Source organism: Rhinichthys klamathensis, unplaced genomic scaffold, assembly GCF_029890125.1.
Source record: "Rhinichthys klamathensis goyatoka isolate OS25496 unplaced genomic scaffold, OSU_Roscu_1.1 h1tg000567l_1, whole genome shotgun sequence".
NCBI classification, from domain to species: Eukaryota; Metazoa; Chordata; class Actinopteri; order Cypriniformes; family Leuciscidae; genus Rhinichthys; species Rhinichthys klamathensis.
In genome coordinates this window covers 404,855-427,786 of record NW_026607033.1, presented here as the reverse complement: position 1 = coordinate 427,786, position 22,932 = coordinate 404,855, and the positions used below count along the sequence as shown (strand labels likewise).

General features: G+C 38.3%; 1 protein-coding gene across 3 annotated transcripts in view; it reads left to right on the top strand.

Moving 5' to 3' along the window:
* Positions 1 to 22,932, top strand: part of lrrk1 (leucine-rich repeat kinase 1) — a 107,873-nt gene that overhangs the window by 56,651 nt on the left and 28,290 nt on the right. For all 3 annotated transcript variants that reach the window (XM_056239567.1, XM_056239565.1, XM_056239566.1), the window contains 6 exons: positions 1,372 to 1,511; positions 2,802 to 3,060; positions 9,789 to 9,958; positions 17,740 to 17,937; positions 18,871 to 19,148; positions 22,675 to 22,869. In XM_056239567.1, coding sequence (XP_056095542.1) covers positions 1,372 to 1,511; positions 2,802 to 3,060; positions 9,789 to 9,958; positions 17,740 to 17,937; positions 18,871 to 19,148; positions 22,675 to 22,869 — 1,240 coding nt within the window. The remainder of the gene's footprint in view (positions 1 to 1,371; positions 1,512 to 2,801; positions 3,061 to 9,788; positions 9,959 to 17,739; positions 17,938 to 18,870; positions 19,149 to 22,674; positions 22,870 to 22,932) is intronic.

The window sequence follows — 22,932 nt, the reverse complement described above, 5'->3', positions numbered from 1 at the left end:
AGAGGAGCATGTTTGTTGACTAAAGCAGAAACATTTGCATAAAAAAATGTCAAGGTCAGGAATTAAATTAATTTGTTCCCACTTCAAATTATTAAAATCGTGTAGGAACCCTTGTTCTGAGAAATGTTTCATGTCACGCTTGGTTATGATGCGTGGTTTGGTTTTAGGAATTTGTGTTTCTAACCATTGCGATGACACAGTGGTCACTGATGTCATTCGCAAATATGGATGCAGTTGAATACTTATGGGGAGTGTTTGTTAAGATTAGATCTATTAGTGATGATTTTGTCTGGACATTTTAGGTTCGGTCTAGTGGGCTTGTCAACAATCTGAAAAAGATTCAATGCATCGCAATAGGTTTTAAAGTCATCAGTTGCTGAATGCAACCAATTACAATTTAAATCACCAAGAACTACCAATTCTTTAGCATCAAGAGCTGAAAAGAGCTGGAATAAAGAAGGGAGAGCACTACTATCAGCAGATGGTGTCCTATAGCAACCAACAACTGTTATGCTGAGAGATTTAGAAACCTCAAGATCGAGAGATAGGGGCCCTTTAAAGCTAAAATGAAATAAAATATAAATATTAAATGGAAACATTTAAATGAAAATTTGAATAATTTAAACTGAAATAAATTAAGATGTGTACCAAGTACCAAATTCACAAAAATTTAAAAAAGTAAAGCTAAATAGAAATATATTTTTTCTTCAAAAATGTTAAAAGCACAGGTAAAAAAAGGCTAAAACAAACTCAAATGAAAATCGAAACTTAATAAATAATACAGAAGTAATTCTGTATCTGTCATTGGGGATATACTTTTATGGAGTTTGCCGTAAAGCATTATGGGACTACCTTCTCTGCAAGGGATACATGTGTTGTTGTTTTAAACATTTGTCCATAACATGTTATCTTATGCTGTACATACACTTAATACGTGTAAACCAGGGCTATTATCGTTAAGTAAAAATAAAACTATTTTGTTCATTGAAATCAAATAAATAAATAATAAATATTAGATGAAAACCCAAATTAAATGAAAATGAGAAATGTTTCCTTGGCAACTCAATGAAATAAGTTGAAGCACTAACATTACTTACTGGAAATAAAAACTAAACTAAAACTAAAATTAATATAAATTCAACCTAATCAGTATTATTTAAAAAAATAAAACTAATAAAAAGGGAATAAAGTACATAACAAAATTACTTAAAATTAAATTAAAATTATAATGAAAACTTTAAAATATTGATAAAGCTATAATAGTATATAAATAATACTAAAATAACACTGATGAACATCTGACGTGGATCCTAACACTAGTGTGTGCGGAGATTCGTATAAGAAAAGACTCACATTGTTTCTCGCCCACAGCGTAGAGTCATCTGACCTAAACTGGAAGAAAAAGAAAAGCGGAGGCATCAAGATTATCTGCCAGTCGGAGACGAGGGACTTCTCTGCGATGGCTTTCATCACCGATCACGTTAACTCCCTCATAGAGCAGTGGTTTCCTGGTGAGTTTCTCAGATCCCAGTCCACAGGCATATAGATCACTGTAGATGTCTTAGAAATTGAATTTCATCCACAGGCCTATAACTTGGATTGTAGACTTTTTCCTTCATTCTGAATGTTAATTTCACCACACAAATGCATTGCGGTTAAAGACGCCACTTTAGCCCATACATTTAAAAAGTATATTCATCATTGTAAATGTATTGGTAAAAAGATTATAACAAGCGTCCTCCAGTGCAGGGGTTTTCACACTGGGGACTGGAGACCCCCAGGGGGCCACAGAGAGTGCTAAGGGTTTAGACAAAAGCATAAAGGCCGTAGCCTATATTGTAAATACTTGTTTAATGGCATATTTTTATGAATGAAGACCAGTATCACTGATACTAATACAGCTACACGATGTCTCAATGAAATAAACATTAATTATAGCCATTCAACATTACAGTGTAATTAAAAACGATCAAACATTTTTTTTTTACATTTATTAGGCTTGGTGATATGACTTTGTAATATAGAATGCGCATTTTCAAAATTTTAAATGTGAACAGCTTCAAATGTGGGATTTAGAGTCTTAAATATTTGTTGAAAGTAATACATTTTTATCATTGACTAGGACTGAACCAGTTGTAATTATTCCAGTTAGAAGCAGTACTGTAATGTGGTTTGACAGTCACATTGTGACAGTACTAGTCTAAGATCATATAATATGAGTGTCTCCATGCAAAACAAAAGTGACGACATTACTTGCAGTCATAAGACAGAAGCCCAACAGAAAACAAAAAGACTAAAATAGCATCATAATTAGGGTATCAAGTGTGATGATATCTTGACAAACATCCTACACCCATAACCGAAGGGTATTAATACGGACGTGCAGCTGTTTGTTGCAGTACATTCAATGTGGAAGTTTGCTGTGTGTCAGTGCAATGCTGCTTCACACTATTAACACACTGTCAGTCAATAACACAGGTGCAGCACAAACACGCACTGAACTCATATAGATGGGGTGAGTCATACTTTAGCTTATACTGCAGCAGTGATTGAGTCATTAATCCACACAAAGCTTGTTAATTGTACCAGACGCATCAGCACACACCTGCTCAAGTCAACAGTTACCCATCAGGACTTCTACTCTACACAAATGTTTGTGTGTAAACAAACTACAGTAACTGCTGTGAGAGATTATTAACAGATGCATGGAATGTTTGAATGATGGAATGATCAGCATCCAATACATACTTGCATTTAGCATTACATGCTCATAATTATCTCTACCCTTCTCCCCTGGTCAGCATTGACAGCCAGCGAGAGTGACGGCTCTCGTCTCATCGAGCAGTACGCTCCCTGTCCGTACTGCAGCTCTGTACCCAGAATGTCCGACCCCCTGCCTCTGTCCGGCTCCAATCACAGCACTGTCCACTACTTCAACATGGAGGACTGTGTCCTGGCAGCTGTGGACAAGGAGCACATCACCTGCCCCAACCATCCCAAACAGCCTGTGCCGCTACAGGAGCTGGTGCCTGAGCTCTTCATGACTGACTTCCCTTCACGGTAAGATGTCAGCATGAAGTTTTGAACCATCTTGACTTTTATATTTAATCATTTAGCAGACACTTTTATCCAAAGTGACTTACAAATAAGAACAATCGTAACAATCAAATCAACAATAGGACAACAATATGCAAGTGCTGTGACTAGTCCCAGTTAGCAGGGACGTGCACAGGGGGGTTGCTCAGGTTGCCCGGGCAACTGCCCATATGCCCTTCTCACTCAAGTTGCCCTTCCGAGAAAAAAATTAAATCGTACAATGGATGCAGAATTTCACGTAGGCCTAGATTTAAAAAAAAAATCGCAAAGCCTCATTCACTTCCATTCGGGCACCGAAAGTGAAAGTCAGTATGAAGGGCAAACGCTGCACGCGACCGGCATAGGGCCACGCAAATTACTTAAGGCCACGCCTCCATCTCGTGTCATAGTCATAGCGCGCCGTCAAATGTGTAGCTACAACATCCACGACAAAATGAAGCGAAACTTCACGAAAAGAGGAAGAAGAAAAAAACCATGAGAGTGAATTGCGGGAACAACAATCAGGTAAACTTGTGTTCTCTCCTCTCTAAGTTTGATGTCAGCAAAGTTTGATGTTTTTCGGTCTTGCTAACCTAGCTGGGCAGGCAGTGCATCTCTTGCATCACTTTGTGGCTGACAAAAGTGAGAGTAAAATACAATTATTTATTACGTTTGTTTTTGATAAACGACAAAGTGCAACGGTGTTTGTTTACTGCAGCTCGGAAAACATAACCGCGTCGCGTGTGTTATCGTGCGTTAATATGCGCGTGCACGAAATGAAACTCGCATTTTTCAAGCAGAAATATGTGGAGACCAGACATACTGTACAATACATGCACGTGAATGATGGCACTCCCAATCAAAGTACACATTATACGTTTAAAACAAGACACTGATTATCTAGTCTCTAAACAACTGCACTAATTATGCAAGATAGAAAGCAATGTATTTATTTATATGTATGTATTTATTAGCAATTAAACATTATTTATGTTTACGTTAATATTCACTTACTTAATAATATTCACTTGTTTATAACATTCTATAGAAATACTCTATTCAATAAATATTGTGTGTTTGAACCTCATTCTGTTCTATATTGTTGTACTTATTCTTTGACTGTTTTGTTTAAAGGAGGGAGGATTGTATGGGAGCACTGAAGTGTCAGGTGCGACTGTGGCAATGGCAAATGGTTTACATAGCTCACGACATCACGGGTCAGGTAGAGGCCCCTTAGCAGAATTAGGCTTAGGGCCCGAGGGGGAGGTCAGGATCGGCACTGGGTGTAGCAGTCGATTCTGTTCCTTACCGGAATTCCTGTTCCCTTTACGCAATCATACTACAAATCATGCGTAGTTGCCCAGATGAGCAAAAAGGACAATTGAATGTACGGGAAGCCAAAAGGTTAAAAAGGATTGTATTTTTTCCGAAATCTAAGCGTTTTTTATTTTTTTTTATTAGAAGCGAGTTTTTCCCCATCTGTCAATTCAATCCAGATTATTTATTTAAAAAATAATAATAATAATAATAATTAAAAAACAATAAACAATAATATGAGGAACTCTTTTTCTCATGTGTATTTTGGTGACATTTAACATATTGTTAATACATTTTGTATACTGTTTACAAAGTTGTATATCATAAACCTGTCATCTTTGACGTTTGCAATCTTAATAAATAATAATAAGACCATAATATGAGGCATTGCGTCGTTTGGACATAAACACGATCAGATAAGGCAATTTGTATGGGCAAAATTCAACAGAATATATTCCATCATATAGCCCGTGAGTTTTGGGGGTAGTGCCCTTTTTTCAGGTCAGAGCAACTGCCCCACAAAATTCCTGTGCACGTCCCTGCCAGTTAGTCTAGCACAGTACACGTAGCAAGGTTTTTATATATATATATATATATATATATATATATATATATATATATATATAAACGGGTCAAGTATTGACGAAGTAACATGAAAATTGCAAATATAATATATAACTCAGCAGCTCGGGTTGAGTTAGGCAGGTCATTCCCCCAGCAGGGAACAGTCCAGCTTAAGGTCCATAAAAGGTATTTTGTGCCTCTTTGGGATGGCACCACAAGGTGCCGTTCACTTGCAGAACGCAAGCTTCTGGAGGGCACATAGGTCTGAAGTAGTGAGTTTAGGTATGGGGTGCAAAGCCAATGGTTGTTCTGTAGGGGAACACAATGCCTTGAATTTGATGCGAGCAGTTATTGGCAACCAGTACAAATTGATGAAGAGAGTTGTGACGTGGGCTCTTTTCGGCTTGGTAAAGACCACTCTCGCTGCAGAATTCTGGATCAGTTGCAGAGGTTTGACAGTACATGCTGGAAGACCTGCCAAGAGAGCATTACAATAGTCCAGTCTGGATAGAACAAGAGCTTGGACAAGGAGTTGCACCAATAGGAAGGCCCTGATCCTCCTGATGTTGTATAAGGCAAATCTGCAGGACCGGGCCGTTCTAGCAATGTGGTCTGTGAAGTTTAACTGATCATCAATCACAACTCCGAGGTTATTTTTTATATTATCATACCTATTTCTGGATAAAAATGGCTAATAAATGCTGATGTAAGAGCTGTTGTTTTCCCACTAAAAAACATGTATATCAAAGTCCCTTTAAAAGGCTAGTCATTTCACTCAACCATCTTTGAAACGCCTCTCGGGCAGCTATTTCAGTCAAGTGCAGCTCCCATCTCTTTGAATGGGGAAATATAAAATTTTCCAAAGCTGTTCACCAAGCTTGCGATTAAATTTCATATTTGAAATCACTAATGAAATCTGACCACAAATGTCTTATAAATTTTAATTATGTCTAAGTAGCACAAAAAAAGTTAATATCGTTTCTAAAATAATTGGTTATAGTTACGTGTATTTTATATATATATATATAGTTAAACGTGTTATTAACGGCGTTAACGCAAACCCATTTTAACAGCATTAATTTTTTATCGCGCAATTAACAGACTTTTTGGCCTAGCAAACTTTGTAATTTTTTCACATGCTTTTGCAACAGGACGCGGCATGTGTGGCGCTGCGCTATGAAACCCATTCATTTCAATGGCTTGCGCTGCGCAAGGACGTTTTGTTGCTTCGTCGACCAAAGCGCAAGCGGATCTAGCTAGACCGGAAACAAAACAACAGGCACGCCGCACACACTTGTTTGGGCTTGCAGCACGTCCAGTCTGAAATACCACTTGATGATGGCCAAGCACACACACACACAGCTGATGTGAATTCTCCGCCCCCTCGTCAATATCAGGACCTGTCAGTATTTCTTTCACCCTTTTATTGATGGACAGTGTTACATTGTGTGAGAAATTATTTGCTCCAAGTGAGAATGAAATTGAACACAGTATGCCAATGTTGTTTTCAATAAAAAACATTTGCACAAAGCAAGCCGATCCACTTTTCCATGTTGATAAGAGCATTAAAATGAGAAAAAAATAATGGGACAAAAAGAAATCAAGAGACATTTAGAATAGATAAATGCAGTTAATCGCGATTTAATATTTTAATCGTTTGACAGCACTAATATATATATATATATATGGTAACACTTTAGTATGGGGAACACGTATTCACTATTAACTACGACTTTTGCTTCAATAAACTCCTAATTTACTGTGTAATAGTTAGGTAGTTTTTGTAGCATTTTAGGTCACGTATTGGGTAGGATTAAGGGTCATGCAGAATAAGGCATTAATATGTGCTTTATAAGTACTAATAAACAGCCAATATACTAGTAATATGCATGCTTATTAGCAACTAGTTAATAGTGAGAATTGGACCTTAATATAAAGTTACCAAATATATATATATATAGACTCGTGTATGTGTGTGTGTATGTTTATGTGTGTGTGTGTGTGTATATATATATATATATGTGTATATTTTGTTCTCTCCTGAGCATTTGCTAGCGTGTGGCATTTAGGTTTTGTATTCAATGTCAACTTTGCACACCTGGTCCTAATAACCAGAGCTAAGATGCATTTAATCGAGCTGAATCAAAGTGGGTTAGGGTTGAGTTATAGCACAAATATAAACAAGGCTTTCGGTGGGCTGCTGTGCTCTTGTCTTGGCCTGAGATGTGTGTTTTCTGTGCGGTTGTGGTACTGTACATAAATTGGATTATTAATTCTGAAGTTAAAATGGAAGCAGAATCTGAGGGTTTGAACTGCAGCTCTTGTCTTTGAGCCACGTCAAACAAATCTCTTTGAAGGGGTCCCTGTGCGGCAAAAGGCTGAATAAAAGTCTCAGTGGGACGCCATACTTTATATTAGGACTTGAAAATCACATAAATATACACTGATAAATCTCAAGGTTACTACAATTGTGCATTTGGCAGAAGCTTGCATCCGAAGTGACTTATAATGCATTCATGGTTTAGTTTTGTATGTGTATTGGGAAATAGAACTGCAAGCTACTAGTTCAATTCAGACTCTAGTTGTCAAAACACAAAAAGTCAAAACTCATTTTAATGTTGAAATGTTGAGTGAGACCTGATTTTATACATCAGGATTTAAGTAAAAAGGAAGTTGAATTTGTGATGTCATGATTTTTACAGACTGGGCAAGTTTTTATATTTTGATTTACCAAAACAACAATTTTTTATTAATTTGGAATAACATACACGGATGGTTTGTTCACATTAAAATTATAAAGATGCATTAAGAAAGGGTCGATTTGTATCAGTAAAACTCAATAAAAAATATGTAGTAATATTTTGCCACATTGGCTCTGTTCTAAACTCCAGTGAGCTGTGCCAAGTAGACAGCATTTTTAGACTGAATTTATGCTGAATTATTAGAAAACTCATTTTGGCCAACATTTAAGGTGACTTCCTATTTATTCTTTGTGAATCATGCAATTGATTGCGACAAACACAAAATATGATAGATGGCGTCCACAGAAATGTCATAAATATAAGTTTTGGTTTTTTTCACAATAGAAAGTTGAAATGACTCAAAGTGCCTAATTAAACAATATTTATATGTGCTATGTATTTTATCATTAGAGTATTACATCAGTCAATTATGAGGTTTCATTTTAGTTAGGATGCTGCATATGTAGGCACTTTGAGGCAGCTCGCTAGCGTTTGAAACAGAGCTGTGACACCGGATTTACTGGAATATGTTCTTAGTTTGGAATTAAGGTCGAGTTAAATTGCTTTACTCACAAATGGTGACCTTTAAACTTTCTCTTTGAAGAGACTTTATAACGGGCCTATTGTGAATATCAGCCCTAATGAGCATTAACTCGTTTTGACATGATCAGCATTTTTTGCTTACTTGCAGATAAACCTTATTTATTCAGACCAACAACTACATCAGCAAGTTTTCATCTTATATTTAAACTGTAAGTGTGGTGTACGTGCATTTATACATGGGCAGTGTGACCAAATCTTATCAGTCATGCTGAATGTCAGACTATAGTTATTTTTCCTGGAAATTCAGAATGAGATTTAATAATCATGCAAGAAGGTCTATTTTTGGATAATAGAGCAAATGAAATGCTAAATAAATTAGAGAACTTGATGGACGCAAGACACAAGATAAGATTATTCGTAAATTTCTGATAAGTCTGGCATCAGTGTTATTTTTTTATAGTTTTACTTTTAGTTAACATTAACAATAGCAACACTGTCTGGCATCTGAATAAAAACAGTTTCACATTATGAAACACTCGAGTCAAAAACAAAAGATTTGCATGAACTTCATTACAACAGCAGTGTGGCCTGGAGACGTCTTTAATTATAAAGAAGGGATGAATGATTTTACCAGTTATTTGATATGATTATGCCAACAGTATAATACTCTTGGCTTGATGTCTTATAAATGATTGTTTCCTGTTAATTCTTTGCCGCAAGTTTGTATCACACACTCATAAGGAAGTTCTGTGGAAGGAGAGCATTAAAAGCATCTGTACGTACGATCAGCCAGCGGGGCAGTTCAAAGAACATGTCAAATGAAATGAGGTTCTCATATGGAGCTTTAATGGAAATGATTAGGAAATGAAAGCTAACTAAATGGACTCATTTTGTATTGACAGACAGTGGGTTTGATTCAACAGCAACCACAAGAATGGAGCTGGAAAGAGAGAATAAATCAGATGGTTAATGATAGAGATCTTTCAAAATATCAAAAGTCATGCAGGGATGTTAATAGCATGTTTGGTTTGGGATCGGTACCGTTTTTTATGTTTTAAAAATCTCTTATTCTCACCAAGACTGCATTTGTTTTGATTAAAAGTATTGTAAAAACAGTAATATTTTGAAATATTATTGCAAATTAACATTAACAACTCTTTTGTATTGTAATATATTTTAAAATGTAATTTATTCTGTGATGGCAAAGCTGAATGTTCAGCATCATACTCCAGTCTTCAGTCATATGATCCTTCAGAAATCATTTTAATATGCTGACCTGCTGCACAAGAAACATTTATTATTATCAATGTTGAAATCAGCTACTTAATATCAGTTTTTCATTTTTTTTTTTATACTATTCTTCGATGAAGTTCAAATAAACAGCAGTTATTTGAAATAGAAATCTTTTGTAACATTATATACGTACGTCTTTACTGTCACTTTTAATCAATTTAGTCATCTTGCTGAATTCAATAAAAAATGTTTAATAATTCAATCTCAAATGTAATGTGCTCACGTTGTGCAAACATCTATATGTGTGTGTTTCAGGTTGTTCTTGTTGAAGAGTGATCTGCAGTGGAGTGAAGAGGAAGCAGATATCCTGGGTCAGGGTGGCAGCGGCACCATCATCTACAGAGCTAAATACAGAGGCCATCCGGTGGCTATTAAACGCTTCCACTTCAAGAGATGCAGGCAGCAGTCGCTCAACAGTAGCAAAGGTACTTTACTCTCCTGTACTGACCCCCGCAGTTCCTCTGAAAGCAGCCATTATTATCTTTAGGCCATGATCCGTTAGTTCCGCTCACTGCAATGTTTGGATTTGCATTCGATCTGCTCGATGAACGATTTTAAAGTCAGAGGTGATCAGTTGGGGAAAGTAAGCCATGTGTTCCAGCAGGCGTACGAAAGGTCAGAGGTCAAAGTGCTGTCGTTCTACTCGAGGCTCACAGTGGGACGCACAGCGTCTGTGACTGATGGAATTTCCTGTTAACAGAGGAACGCTAATCTTCATTGGATTTCTCCCGTTGTGTTTCTTTCTCCAATCCAAAACCTAGTGAGCTGCAGAATTTAATGAGATTTATGCTTGAAACAAGTTATTATCTTGGACAAATTTGCAAGTATTTATTTATTTTGTGCTTGTTTTCGCAAATTATAGTTTGAACAAGACAAAAATACTAATTAATGCAATTATTTGTGTAGCTACTACTAAAGCAACCGATAGACATGGCGCTAGCTATTTTTGTTTGTTAATAGTTTTTCATTTAAAGGACTTATGCTCACCAAGGCTATAATAAAACAGTAAAATATAAAAACAGTAATAAACGCGTGCACAGATTGCCACTTCAGACACACAGACACAAAACACACAAAATTGTCAAAATTCCCGATTTGTAGGGTATCCTCCTAAGCAGTCTTAAATGAGTTAAAAAGTGTTAAATGAACGTAAAGAGTTGTGAGAAAATAGGATGTGTGTCAGATCTTCGTCATGTGCTTCAGATCTTAAAGTCACAGCAGCCTAATAAACCGTTGCTGTCTGTCATTAATGTTAATCAAACAAGAAGACAAAGAGAACCAGTCACTGCTCTTGACTGAATAACTTTTGTAGCTTTAATAAAGATTAATCTATATTCATTTTATAATTTATGCAGTGAAGACTTTGCTGAGTTTAACTGCACAGATACAGAAATTATTCAAGAAATTACTCAATTTTTGTATATTTAACCATTAGACCTACCTGCAAATCTTAAAGCACTGTTTACAAGGTTACATGGGTCAAAAACAATGAAAACTAACTTTTCTGTGCATTTTAGCAGGGCAGGTAAAAATGTGAACCGGCTTGCCTGAGCAAGTAGAAAAAAAACTTAGACTGTAGAAGGCTGTATGCATGCATTGTGAGCGTTTTCAGATGAAAACTTGAAGATGAATGCTCTGCTCTCGTTTGTCCCTCTTCTCGGGGGAACCGGGACAAACACCTGACAACCTCGCCTCAGCGCCTGGAGGGTGAGCCTCCTCAGTCTGCCTGCCCCGTGTATGAAGAGCTTTGGAGGTTATGGAACTTGAGAAAGAGGGAGTCGCTCGCTGCAAATTAGACAAGCGATTTCTATCTGGACATAACTGCCCGAGTCCCATGAGCCTTCCATGGGACTCGGGCAGAGGGACCATACAAAGATTGACAGAGCATGAAAGAAGCTGTATTAAGCCTGCATCCATCATTTTCAGCATTTTTACATTTACATTTATTCATTTAGCTGACGCTTTTATCCAAAGAGTCACCTATATATGTCAGAGGTTGCACGCCTCTGGAGCAACTAGGGGTTAAGTGTCTTGCTCAGGGACACATTGGTGTCTCACAGTGGATTCGAACCCGGGTCTCTCACACCAAAGGCATGTGTCTTATCCACTGCGCCATCACCACCCCATGCTAATCAGCATGCTAATTATGAGAATGTCGAGGGGATGTTTGAGCATGGATACGTGTCAATGCCTCACTTTGAAGAGACTCCCGCGAGGGGGAAACATCGACACTGAATGCTCCGACCCTGCCATCTAAGCCCTAAGAGTTACATCTCGCTTAAATGGCAGGGCATACATGGCAGCAGGTCAGGCTGGGGCTGCTTTGCACTCTATGGCAGTGCTGCAAGCATACCAAGCCGATCTGCTGACTCTGAGGGACCTGGACAAGGGTTTTTATGAGGGTCATTATGTAGAGTATTCCGCTCCCCCAGAGCTACGTCAATGCTCTACAGGTCCTGGAGAATCCCTTTTTTGGGCTGAGTTACTCCCCTCACTTAGAGGGTCGATATGCTGAGTCTCTGCTTTCTAGGACTTCAGTCTCTGGAATCCAGTGTGAAGTGGTTATTGGCTTGTGAAGAGGTCAAAAGACTTTGTGAAAAGAAATGTTTTAAGGTGCATTTTGAACATGGGCAGGGATGGGGCAGAGCGGACGTGGAGTGGTTGACTGTTCCAGAGTTTTGGAGCATTTGCAGAGAAAGCCCTGTCCCCAAAAGTCCGCAACCTGGTGTCCAGCAGGTCCTTGTCAGAGGACCGCAGGGAACGTGACTGAGCGTATGGACGGAGGAGGTCTGTGAGGTATTTTGGTGAGAGTCCATGGAGAGATTTGTAAGTGAGCTGGAGGATCTTGTTAGCCTGGGAAAACCCAGACAACTTCCGGCAAATTTAGATTTGCTCTGAAAGTTAGTCTGGCAAAGAGCTCATTCAAACTCATTTCCAATCCGCCGAAATCAAGGCACCAATCAGAAACGTTGGGGCGGGCTTTACACGATGACGACAGCGCTGGGATTTTGAAGCAGATTTTGTAGCCTACATTACAAAGATGGATGCCGCCGTCGAACATCACTCATTCGAATCAGCTATCGCGTCTGTTTTAAGCGATTTGAACGTTTCCCTTTTGTTAAAAACCGAGCAAAGAACAACACTCGGAGATGTTTCTGCCGCTCTGCATACGTCATCTCCTTCATCCTCTGATTGGTTTTAGGTCTATCCGCGACGTCCGTTGGTGACGCCCCTCTGGAAATGATTTGTCTATGACGCTTTGCCAGACCATAACTCAGTTACAACTGAGAATGGTCTGGTTTTAACCAGGCTAGGATCTTGTAGGTGATGCATGGCTTGACTGGCAACCAGTGGAGCTGTTGGATGATGGGAGTGATATGCTGCCGGGGATTTGTGTGGGTTAGAACCCTGGCCGAAGAGTTCTGGACATACTGGAGTCTGCTAAGGGCTTTGGTGGGCAGTCCAGACAGGACACCATTGCAGTAATCCAGACGGGAGGTGATAAAGGCATGGATGAGTGTCTCAGTTACTGAATCTGTGAGTGAAGGCCGGAGTCGAGAAATGTTTCTGAGGTGGTAGAAGGCAGGCATGGTGATGTTGTTGATGTGGGACTGGAAAGATAGAGTGGCGTCCAGGATGACGCCCAGGTTGCGCACCTCAGGAGATGGGAAAATGGAGCAGCCATCTACAACCAGGGCCAGGTTTCCAACTTTCCTGAGCAGTGGTGCAGGGGCCACCACCATGAGTTCTGACTTATTAGCTCTGGGGTGAACCAGGGAGCAGGACGAGATAAAGAGACGTAACGCGTGATGAGAGGAGCTACAAAGTCCAGGCTGAGAGAGAGGGCACGGTTGTAGTGTTCCACCATGCCATCGACTGTTTGGTGGGGGTGGTTGGTGGCGAGATGGGTCGCTAGGGAGTCAGATAGCGTGGAAGTACACACCTGTTTGATGTTCCTGAACGTGATGGGGCGTTTAGTGCACTGCTTTGGGAGTGGTACAGGGACCAAGAATAGGATAGCATAGTGGTCAGAAACAGCCAGGTCAGTGCACTGCAGGTGGAGGGGTGTTATGCCAGCACAGCACACCAGGTCCAGGGTATGTCCTTTGACATGTGTGGGGCCATGTACGTGTTGTGTAAAATTGAAGCAGACCAGCAGTGATAGAAAATCAGTAGCAAGAGAACAGCTACTGGAATCCACATGGATGTTAAAATCACCCAGCAGGATCGTAGACGGGGATTTTGGGCAGACAGTAGCAATTAGTTCAGTGAGCTCCGATATGAAGCAGGCACAGGCTTTGGGGAGGCGGTAGATTAGGACAACCTGTATGTCAAATCTAGGGACAATCCTAGAGGTTGACCCTTTTTGTCCCCCTGAAGTGACAGGCCAGGGTCTCTTTTGATCCTGGCCATATTTCCTCAAAGGAATCTTTCAATAAGTAAATGATTCCAAGCCTTAGAGCTATGCCTACCGCTGTCACTTGGCCCTGTGAGGATTTTCTTCGTTTAGGGTATGTAGCTTGGGCTGTGGCCCTAGGGAATAGTGTCACTGACAGCAAGGTGGTGACAACCTTTGGGGAAACTGACTCCGAGGGTAAGGTAAGGAGAGTCAGACTATTTAGTGAATAGTCACAGCCGATACGGCATGCATTCCCCTCAGCATGGCAGAGTGGGTATTTGTCCCCCATAGCGTCTTGTTCAGATGCAGTGTGAGTTCCCATTCAAAAGGGAACGTCTCGGGTTACAAATCTAACCTAGGTTCCCTGAAAAGTGGAACGAGACATTGCGTCTCATTGCCATACCTCTGGGATGCCTGCCACACACACGATGACGTGTTCCTCATGTGCCCTTTTATACTCGCGGTTGCACTGGTAGTGACGTCATTGGCTGATACAATTGTCTTGTTTAGACATGTGCTTCAGACACCGGTTACACTGAGGCATTCCCCATAGTGTCTTGTTCAGACGTAGTGTCTCGTTCTCCTTCTCAGGGAACCTAGGTTACATTTGTAACCCAAGAAGTTTTCTATAATTAAAATAATTAATTAAAATTAGTTTGATGATAATTATTATTGTTGTTGTTTTTACATTATTGTACAGTATAGTCATATTAAATGGAGAAAAAAAGTTTTTTTTTACAAGTTAGTGGATCACATGCCTGAACAAAGCTAAATAAACATCTTTAAAATATAATGATCTACTGGGGGAGGTTTGGAGTTCTGTAATAAGTTATCAAACTTTATAAACTGTTGTTTTACAGCAGCAAGATTCAATGCTGACAGCACATCTCAATATAATGATTTTCCTCTGAGCTGTGTCACGCTCCACTAGTTTCTGCGTTTCTCTGACCTTGAAGGCCTCTCGCCTTTTCTGTCTGCTCCTCCGTCCGGTTCCTCTAATCCTGTGAAATGTTTCCGAACTATTTATGATGTGCAGTTTGTCATAACGTACACCGCAAGCGAGAGAGAGAGCTCCTGCAGGAAACTGAAGAAAAAAAACTACGTTTGCAGGTTTCTCTCCATCAGCAGTCGTTTTATGTAGACTATTTCTTTGTCAGCATTCACTGCTGTTTGAATTGGTCTCCCAGCGGTTCCCAGTTTTACGTCTCTGTTGATTTATTCCCTCCTACTCATTCAAGACATTTACTTTTATGAAAAAGTTTATCTTCTTCATGAATTCCAGACGTTTCTTGTTCATAGTTTCCCATCTTTTTGTCAAGTGCATTCATGTACTGAAGTTTTATGGTCTGTAAAGTGGTGCCCTATGGTAACCAATGACAACAATGGATGGCATCTGCCCTTTGGATGAGGCCTCTGAGGAAGCTTGCAGAATCCTCATCTGCTTTTGTGCAAAAAAAAAGAAGAAAAAAAAAGAATCAATATACAAGCCGGCAATAGAATAGTGTTAAAGTGTTAGTAGATAAAGATACAGACAGAGAATGATCATATTTCAATATAGATTGGTTCATAGATATTACAAAGAAAAGCTCTCAATAACAATATTAACAAATATAATTTAAACATGTTAAAGGTGCATTTGTCATAAACACATGTAATAATTTTGAAGGTCAGAGGAGTATGCCCAGACTAGTTCGAGCTGATACAACCGAGAGCTGAAGAAGAGCATCTCTGAATGCACAACACGTCGAGCCTGGAAGAAAATAGGCTACAGCAGCAGAAGTCACACCAGGTGCCACTCCTGTCAGCTAAGAACAGGGAACTGAAGCTACAATTAGCATGGGCTCACCAAAATTGGACAATAGAAGGTTGGAAAAACAAATAAATCACCTTGTGGCTTTTCCAAACAGATTTCGGAGTCAGAGATATCTGCTTTATAATGAGAGATTTTAACATTACATTTCTCAAAAAAGTATATTGGGAAGGAGCATTACATGTACTGTAAGAGGAAGTCACATGTCCTCTCACATCACTGTTTTCTTTGTAGATTTGATTTCAGTTCACTTTTCTCCTTGTTTTGGAGAAGACGAAAAAGTGAAACATCATAAAACACTGTGGCCTACTTTGAAAGAAACACATGGTGAAATAACCCACACACATTGATGTTAGTATAGATCTTGATTTATGCAAGTAGGAAATGCTGTCAGGAAAAACTGGCCTGAAGTAGCAGACTTCAGTTCTCCATGAGTCAGTTGTCGAATTTGAGCGGAAATAACCAAAGACACACGGCAGCCCGGTCGTCCGTCAGCCAACCGATCATAAATCATGTCTGAATGGCGCAAACAATCTTTTTTTTTGCGCCCTGAAACTCACGGTGACTAACCAGAAGCATGTTAAACTCCTGTCAGCAGCATTGAGACTTCTGCGTATTATTTCAAGCTACCGTTGCAGCATAAAACAAACTTTTTACGGTGATGTGTGGCTCAGCAGGAGAGAAACTGCAGCGGTGCTCATTAAGACTTTACAGTGACAGGCGCTGACCCCAGACCAGCTCAGATTAAGTACATGTGAGTAACCAGAGCCATTAAAAACCCTGCCGCTATAAATCAGAACATTTAGTTTCAGGTCAGGGAACAGTTAAGGGTTTCCTCTTTGAGGTCTCAGACTGGATTTGATTTTTTTATTATAGTGCTTAATGGGAAAGGTCAGTATGCGTTATGTAAAACCTGATCCTTGACCGCTGCTCTTTTAACCTCACAGTATGTACTGGCAGCACATCCAGGACAAATAATCAATATACAAGAAAAACCCTATTGGCCTATTTATTTTATTATTTTATTGTAAAACAGTACAGTAGCGCGTATTAAAGAAAAAATAGTACATGCCATAATTGTCAATACTCTAGAAATCCTTTTGGCAACAATAATTTTGGATGTATTGATTTTTTAATTTATTAATTTAGCAAATGTGTATGTATATATATATATATATATATATACAATTTAATGAAATACAAATGTTCCTTTTAAAAAATATATATATAAAACATGTATTTTAACATGTATTCTTTTAGCAAATAAAAAATTAAATCTATACACTACCGTTCAAAAGTTTGGGGTCAGTGAGAATTTTATTTTTATTTTTTGGAGGAAAGAAATCAATACTTAATTTGATCGAAAGTGACAGTAAAGACATTTATAATGTTACAAAAGATTCTATTTCAAACAAATGCTGTTCTTTTGAACTTCCTATTCATCAAAGAATCCTAAAAAAAAAAAAAACTGTACAACTGACAGACCAACAACTGTTTCAACATTGATAATAATAATAAATGTTTCTTGAGCATCAAATCCTCATATTATACTGATTTGTGAAGGATCATTTGACACTGAAGACACTGACACTGGTGATGCTGAAAATTCAGCTTTGATCACAGGAATAAATTACACTTTACTATATATTCACACAGAAAACAGCTGATTTACACTGGAATAATATTTAATACTATAACTGATTTTTGTTGTATTTTTAATCAAATAAGCGCAGCCATGGTTAGCAGAAGAGAATTCTTTTAAAAGTATTTAAAATCGTACCGACCCCAAACTTTTGAACGGTAGTGTATATAAAATGTATATACAGTTATATATTTTATGAAATATATATATATATATACAGAGATCTTTGTAAAATTCCAGATACACATGCTTATGTGTTTTCACTCATCATCGATAATTATTCCATAACCTGAGGTAAAAGTCTGAACTGAACTCTTCAGGCCTGAATGACCATCTTGAATGTATCTCTTCACAGACACCATGGTTAAGCACCTGCAGTCCATGGACGCTGCCAGGAGCTTCTCAGAGTTTCGTCAGGAGGCCAGCATGCTCCACTCTCTGCAGCACCCGTGTATCGTGGCTCTGGTGGGCATCAGCATTCACCCGCTATGCTTCGCCCTGCAGCTGGCACCGCTGGGCAGCCTCAACACCATCCTGGAAGAGAAAGCGAAAGGTGACACATTGGCACAGGAACTGGCCTGTATTTTTACATTTATATCAAATGTATAAAGATCAGGCAATATTATAATTCATTATATATTGTTATAATATATTAGATATTTAAATAATAAATAAATGACTATGATATAAATATAAACACACACACTTAACATGGTAACACTTTACATTACATTAAACTGTCATGTGGTTGGTTTTGACATTGGCTGTCATGAGGCCATAAATAACATTTTAATGACAAATTCAATTTGTACCACTGTAGTTGAGGTCAAGAAAAATATTCATGACACAGTTATAATGGCCTCATGACAGCCAATGTCAAAACCAACCACATGACAGTTTAATGTAATGTTAACCCATAAAGCTAAGTGGTTTCTTAAGTTTGATAATTAATCTGCTATGTCATGTTTATGACATATTTATTACAATTTATGTTGTCTTGGTAACGTCAAGTCGTCAAGTAAAGTGTTAACGTTTTATGCTTCAGTGTTTTAATGGTATCAGACATGTGAGCAAACCTTAAAAGAAAAAATTACGGTACTCCAGTCTTCTGTGCCACATTAAGTGTTTCAATAAATTAAAAATAAAAATTCTCTAAAAGTTTACAAAAAATTAAAAATTCTATCATCGTTTACTCACACTTACTTTAGTGTTGGGTATTGTTTGAATTTTAACTATTCCAATTCCTGATTTTGCACTTGAATGGTTTAAATTACATAAAAATGCGCACACAGAAACCGATAAGCATAATCGAAATCCGTGTTTCTTATCGAATCACCGGTTCGAAAATGAAATCGGTTCTCGATATCTAACCCTAACCCTCATGTCATAAAAGCATCATAAAGTAATCCATACAAGGTCATATCATGGGTTCGTCTGAGAAACAAACTGAAATTTACATCTGTCCTTTCTGCTTGACTGTCCTGAGGTTCTCTCTACATGCCGCTGGGCCACATGCTCACCTTCAAAGTGGCCTATCAAATCGTGACAGGCCTGGCATATCTTCACAAGAAGAACATTATCTTCTGTGACCTCAAGTCTGACAACATTCTGGTGTGGTCTCTGGACGCGGAGGACTCTGTAAACATCAAGCTGTCCGACTACGGCATCTCCCGGCAGTCCTTTCACGAGGGAGCTTTAGGGGTCGAGGGCACGCCCGGGTACCAGGCTCCAGAGATTCGGCCTGGCATCGTCTATGATGAGAAGGTACCAAAGGGCTCTTACTGATCTGATGAGTTTCATTGGCTGTAACACAGCCACCGAACTAGCTTTTAGTGCATCAACAAAGCTCAAAGTCTGTTTACTGCCTGAAGTCTAATGGAATTCAGATTCAGGGGTCCAGTCTTCAATATCTGGTCTTTAATATCCGGTCTTTAAACTCCATGAGTCAACTGTCATGACCATATAATGCTGGTTAACCATTAGCTTTCACACAATGTGTGCAATGATGCCAGAAAGGGATGTTAATATGACTACCGGTATTTGCAAAGAACTGCTTGTGCTTAGGTGGAGAAACTTCATCACAATTTTTATAAGCTTCACATACTGTATCTTTTTTTAAGCTCCTCAGTGCACTTTACATTTTAAGTGTTTTATATTTACATGTTTCCATTTGACAGTCCCGCTCTGACTGTTTTCTGATTATTGAGCCCCAAAATACTTTTTAACTGGCTTTTCTCAGAAATTGTTATACTACTGGATCCAGTCTTACTTTAGTATTATTTATATACAGCACTATATTATTATTTATTAATATTTTGAATTAGGATTTATATTTTGTTGTTTTGTTTGAACGTGTCATTTTTATAGTTTTTCATATGTTTGTAAAAATATTTCTATTTAGCTTGAATTTTTTTTTTTCGGTTACGTTTTTTGTAATCATGTAAATAATTGTGCATTAGTGTCAGATGATCATGATCGTGATTTTTGGCATGTTTTTACAAACTGAGGAACAAGTTGAAGTGATCTTCAGTGGTAATCGACAGCACGCCACATTATCTGTCAGTAGAGCTTAACTTGTTTGAAACCAAGAACATTCCTTTCATTTGTTTGTTTGTTTGTTTGTTTACTTTATGAAACCACATTCAATAGTGAATCCGAGAGTGCTCTGTCTTCAGGCTGTTTAGAGAAGTTTTCTTTGAGATTGCATATGCCTCCCCTGACTGTCGACATCTAGGGATTTTCCCTCAAAGACGGATTTGAGATCCAGTGAGTCTTTTTGGTCAATTCACGATGGCTGATTTGTTTTCCAGCTTGGTTCGCTGAGTATGCATGGATCATGTCCAACAGAACAGAATGAAATCTATTACCATGTTTCCAATGGAATTTTTATGACCGTGTTTCCTAAACTTTCATGCAACATCACGAGAGAATGACAGGTATTCATAGATGTTTTAGTTATAGGAGCACAGTGGTGTCCTGTATACTGGTCAAATTTGTTTTGGATTTTTTGTTCTTCACTGATTTTTAGGTCTAGATGGAATCTAGATGTTTTTACACATATAGATTTTGGAGGGAAATCTACAGAATCTGCAGAAACATGATTTTGTTTTTCCAGTAGACTGTTAAAAACACATCCCATACATCCCGAGTCCTTTAGGTTGTGTTGCAGTCTGGCAACAAAACAGCATGCGATTTTCACAAGTGCTTTCCAGTTTTGTGTGTAGTATGTATAGTACGTAGGTGGATTGTGGGCAGCTGTAGTGCTGTCTGAAGATGAAAATCCAACCATCCCACGAATACCACAAAAGTCTGAGACCGCAATGAAAATCCTATTTTCATGTATTATTTGAAAGGTGAAATTTTTTTAATCTACAAATACAATGAAGAGGAAATATTTAAGGTTTATTTCTATTTCGCAAATCAAATCTGCATTCATTTTCATTCAAATTATGCTGATAATATATTTTGAGCCAGATTTACTAAACATGGTAAATTAGCGTGAGAGCGCAGTCCCAAAAAAGCGCAGATGGGAGTTCAGCGCGTGATCTACTGATGACGCGCAAGTTAAAAGAACACAGACGCAATGTACCAAGAGCATTGCAAAATAATTTAAATACTCTAAATAATACTTAAATACATTGCAAATTTTGTGTCTGAAAAGGAAACTCCTACAAATTCATATGCAATAAGGTCAGCCGCAAAAATAACTGTCGACGCCTTTTCAGCGCTAATTTTTCACTGCGTGTCTTTAGTAAATCCTGACAGTAGTTTTTTAACTAAAGTAAACCTAAGTAAATCTGGCCATTTTTAATGAAAAAAAAACAAAGCTCTTCAAAAACTGTTGAATTAGACATGTATTTAGGCATTTCTTCTACAAAAATAACAAGGAAAGATTTATATATTTTTTTTATAAATTACTTGCAGCCAATAGAAAAGCACTAACTAGGAAAATGGCTCAAGGAAGAAATATTAAAATCCCTCAAAAATGTGTACAACATGAAAACTATGACCTTTTCATTAAATCATTATACTGATAAAATTTCATCATACTGGAGGAAATTGTTGTTAATAAAAAAATAATAATAATAAATCAGTTGCTTACGCTTATATAATAATGAAGAACTGGGAATAGTTTTTTTTATCATTTTATTTTATTTTTGAGGACCTTTTTTGGTGACCTTTACATTTTTACATTTTGTTCTGTTTCTTGTTTTTAATGCTCTTTGAAAAGAGGACAAAATTTAAATGCTAATCAGAAGCCTTTTTTGTCTCCTTTTGGACCCCATTGTGTTTCATGGAAGAAAGGTGGTCACACAGGTTCCCTTGAATATAAACCAACAGGAATCATTCAGTGGTGTTTCTTCTGTCTCACTGTGTGTTTGACAGCTTGATCTTTAGAATAAAGTCCCCTAAGAGGCATTTTAATTGATCAATGATTACTGTAATTGCTAATCAAATCATTACCATAATAGCCTTTTAACGTGAGATATCTGCACTCAAGATTGAGAGAAAATAGTCTCTGTAGATCGGCCGTTTGTGTGTATGTGTGTGTCAACTACAAACCATTTCCTGCTCTTTCACATGCCTGCTCTGTGATGTCATTTCAGGCTCCCGAAACTGAAGTGAAATGTGGAAGCATGCCTTTTTCTTTTGTGTTGGCAAAGCGCGCTCTAAAAATAAGGTCCAGGATTGACACGGCTCTTGTCAAAGCTCATGTCCATTTATAGAACTGACCTAGAAAGTCGTTTAATAAAAATGTCACTGTCTCCAGAGCATCTGTCGAATCAACCACAGGAGTACATGACGTTCATGCTGCTGTGTCAGTAATGATGACTTCATTCTTCCTTTTGTTAACTCATCCTTTTCTTTTCCATCTCTCCTCCCTTCTAGTCTCGCGTTTTACCACTGGGCACCGCATTAGTTCTGGGCAGGAATTGCACACTTACACTGCAAAAAATGATTTTCCAGTACAAATATCTAAACGTTCTTAAACCAAGATATATTTACTTGAGAAACAAAATACCTTAGGGTATTAAGTCTTGTTTACTGAAAAAATGTACTGGACAGGAGCGAGCCCAGATGTTTATTATTGTTTTCATTTATCAGATTATTTCACAGCCAGAAAGTAAAGTGAAATATACAGTTCGGCTTATGGAGTTGTAGTCACCTGCCCTGCAAAATGGGAATTGCATGGAGCGAATTGGCTGTAAATGGACCATGGGCCATCTGAGACTGTTTAACAACATTACTGTGGATTGCTTTTAAATGACTGTTGTCATCTGTGATTCAGGTGGATATGTTCTCGTACGGCATGGTTCTGTATGAGCTCTTGTCCGGCCGCAGACCATGCATGGGTCAACACCAACTACAGATTGCTAAGAAACTATCTAAAGGACTCAGACCAGCGCTGGGCACCCCAGAGGAGGTGCAGTTTCACTGTCTGCAGGCGTTGATGCAGGAGTGCTGGGACACCAAACCAGAGAAGGTACAGCGTGGTTCTGTCTTTTCTATTATGCCATCTATTATGCCCCTTTTCACAAGATGTAAA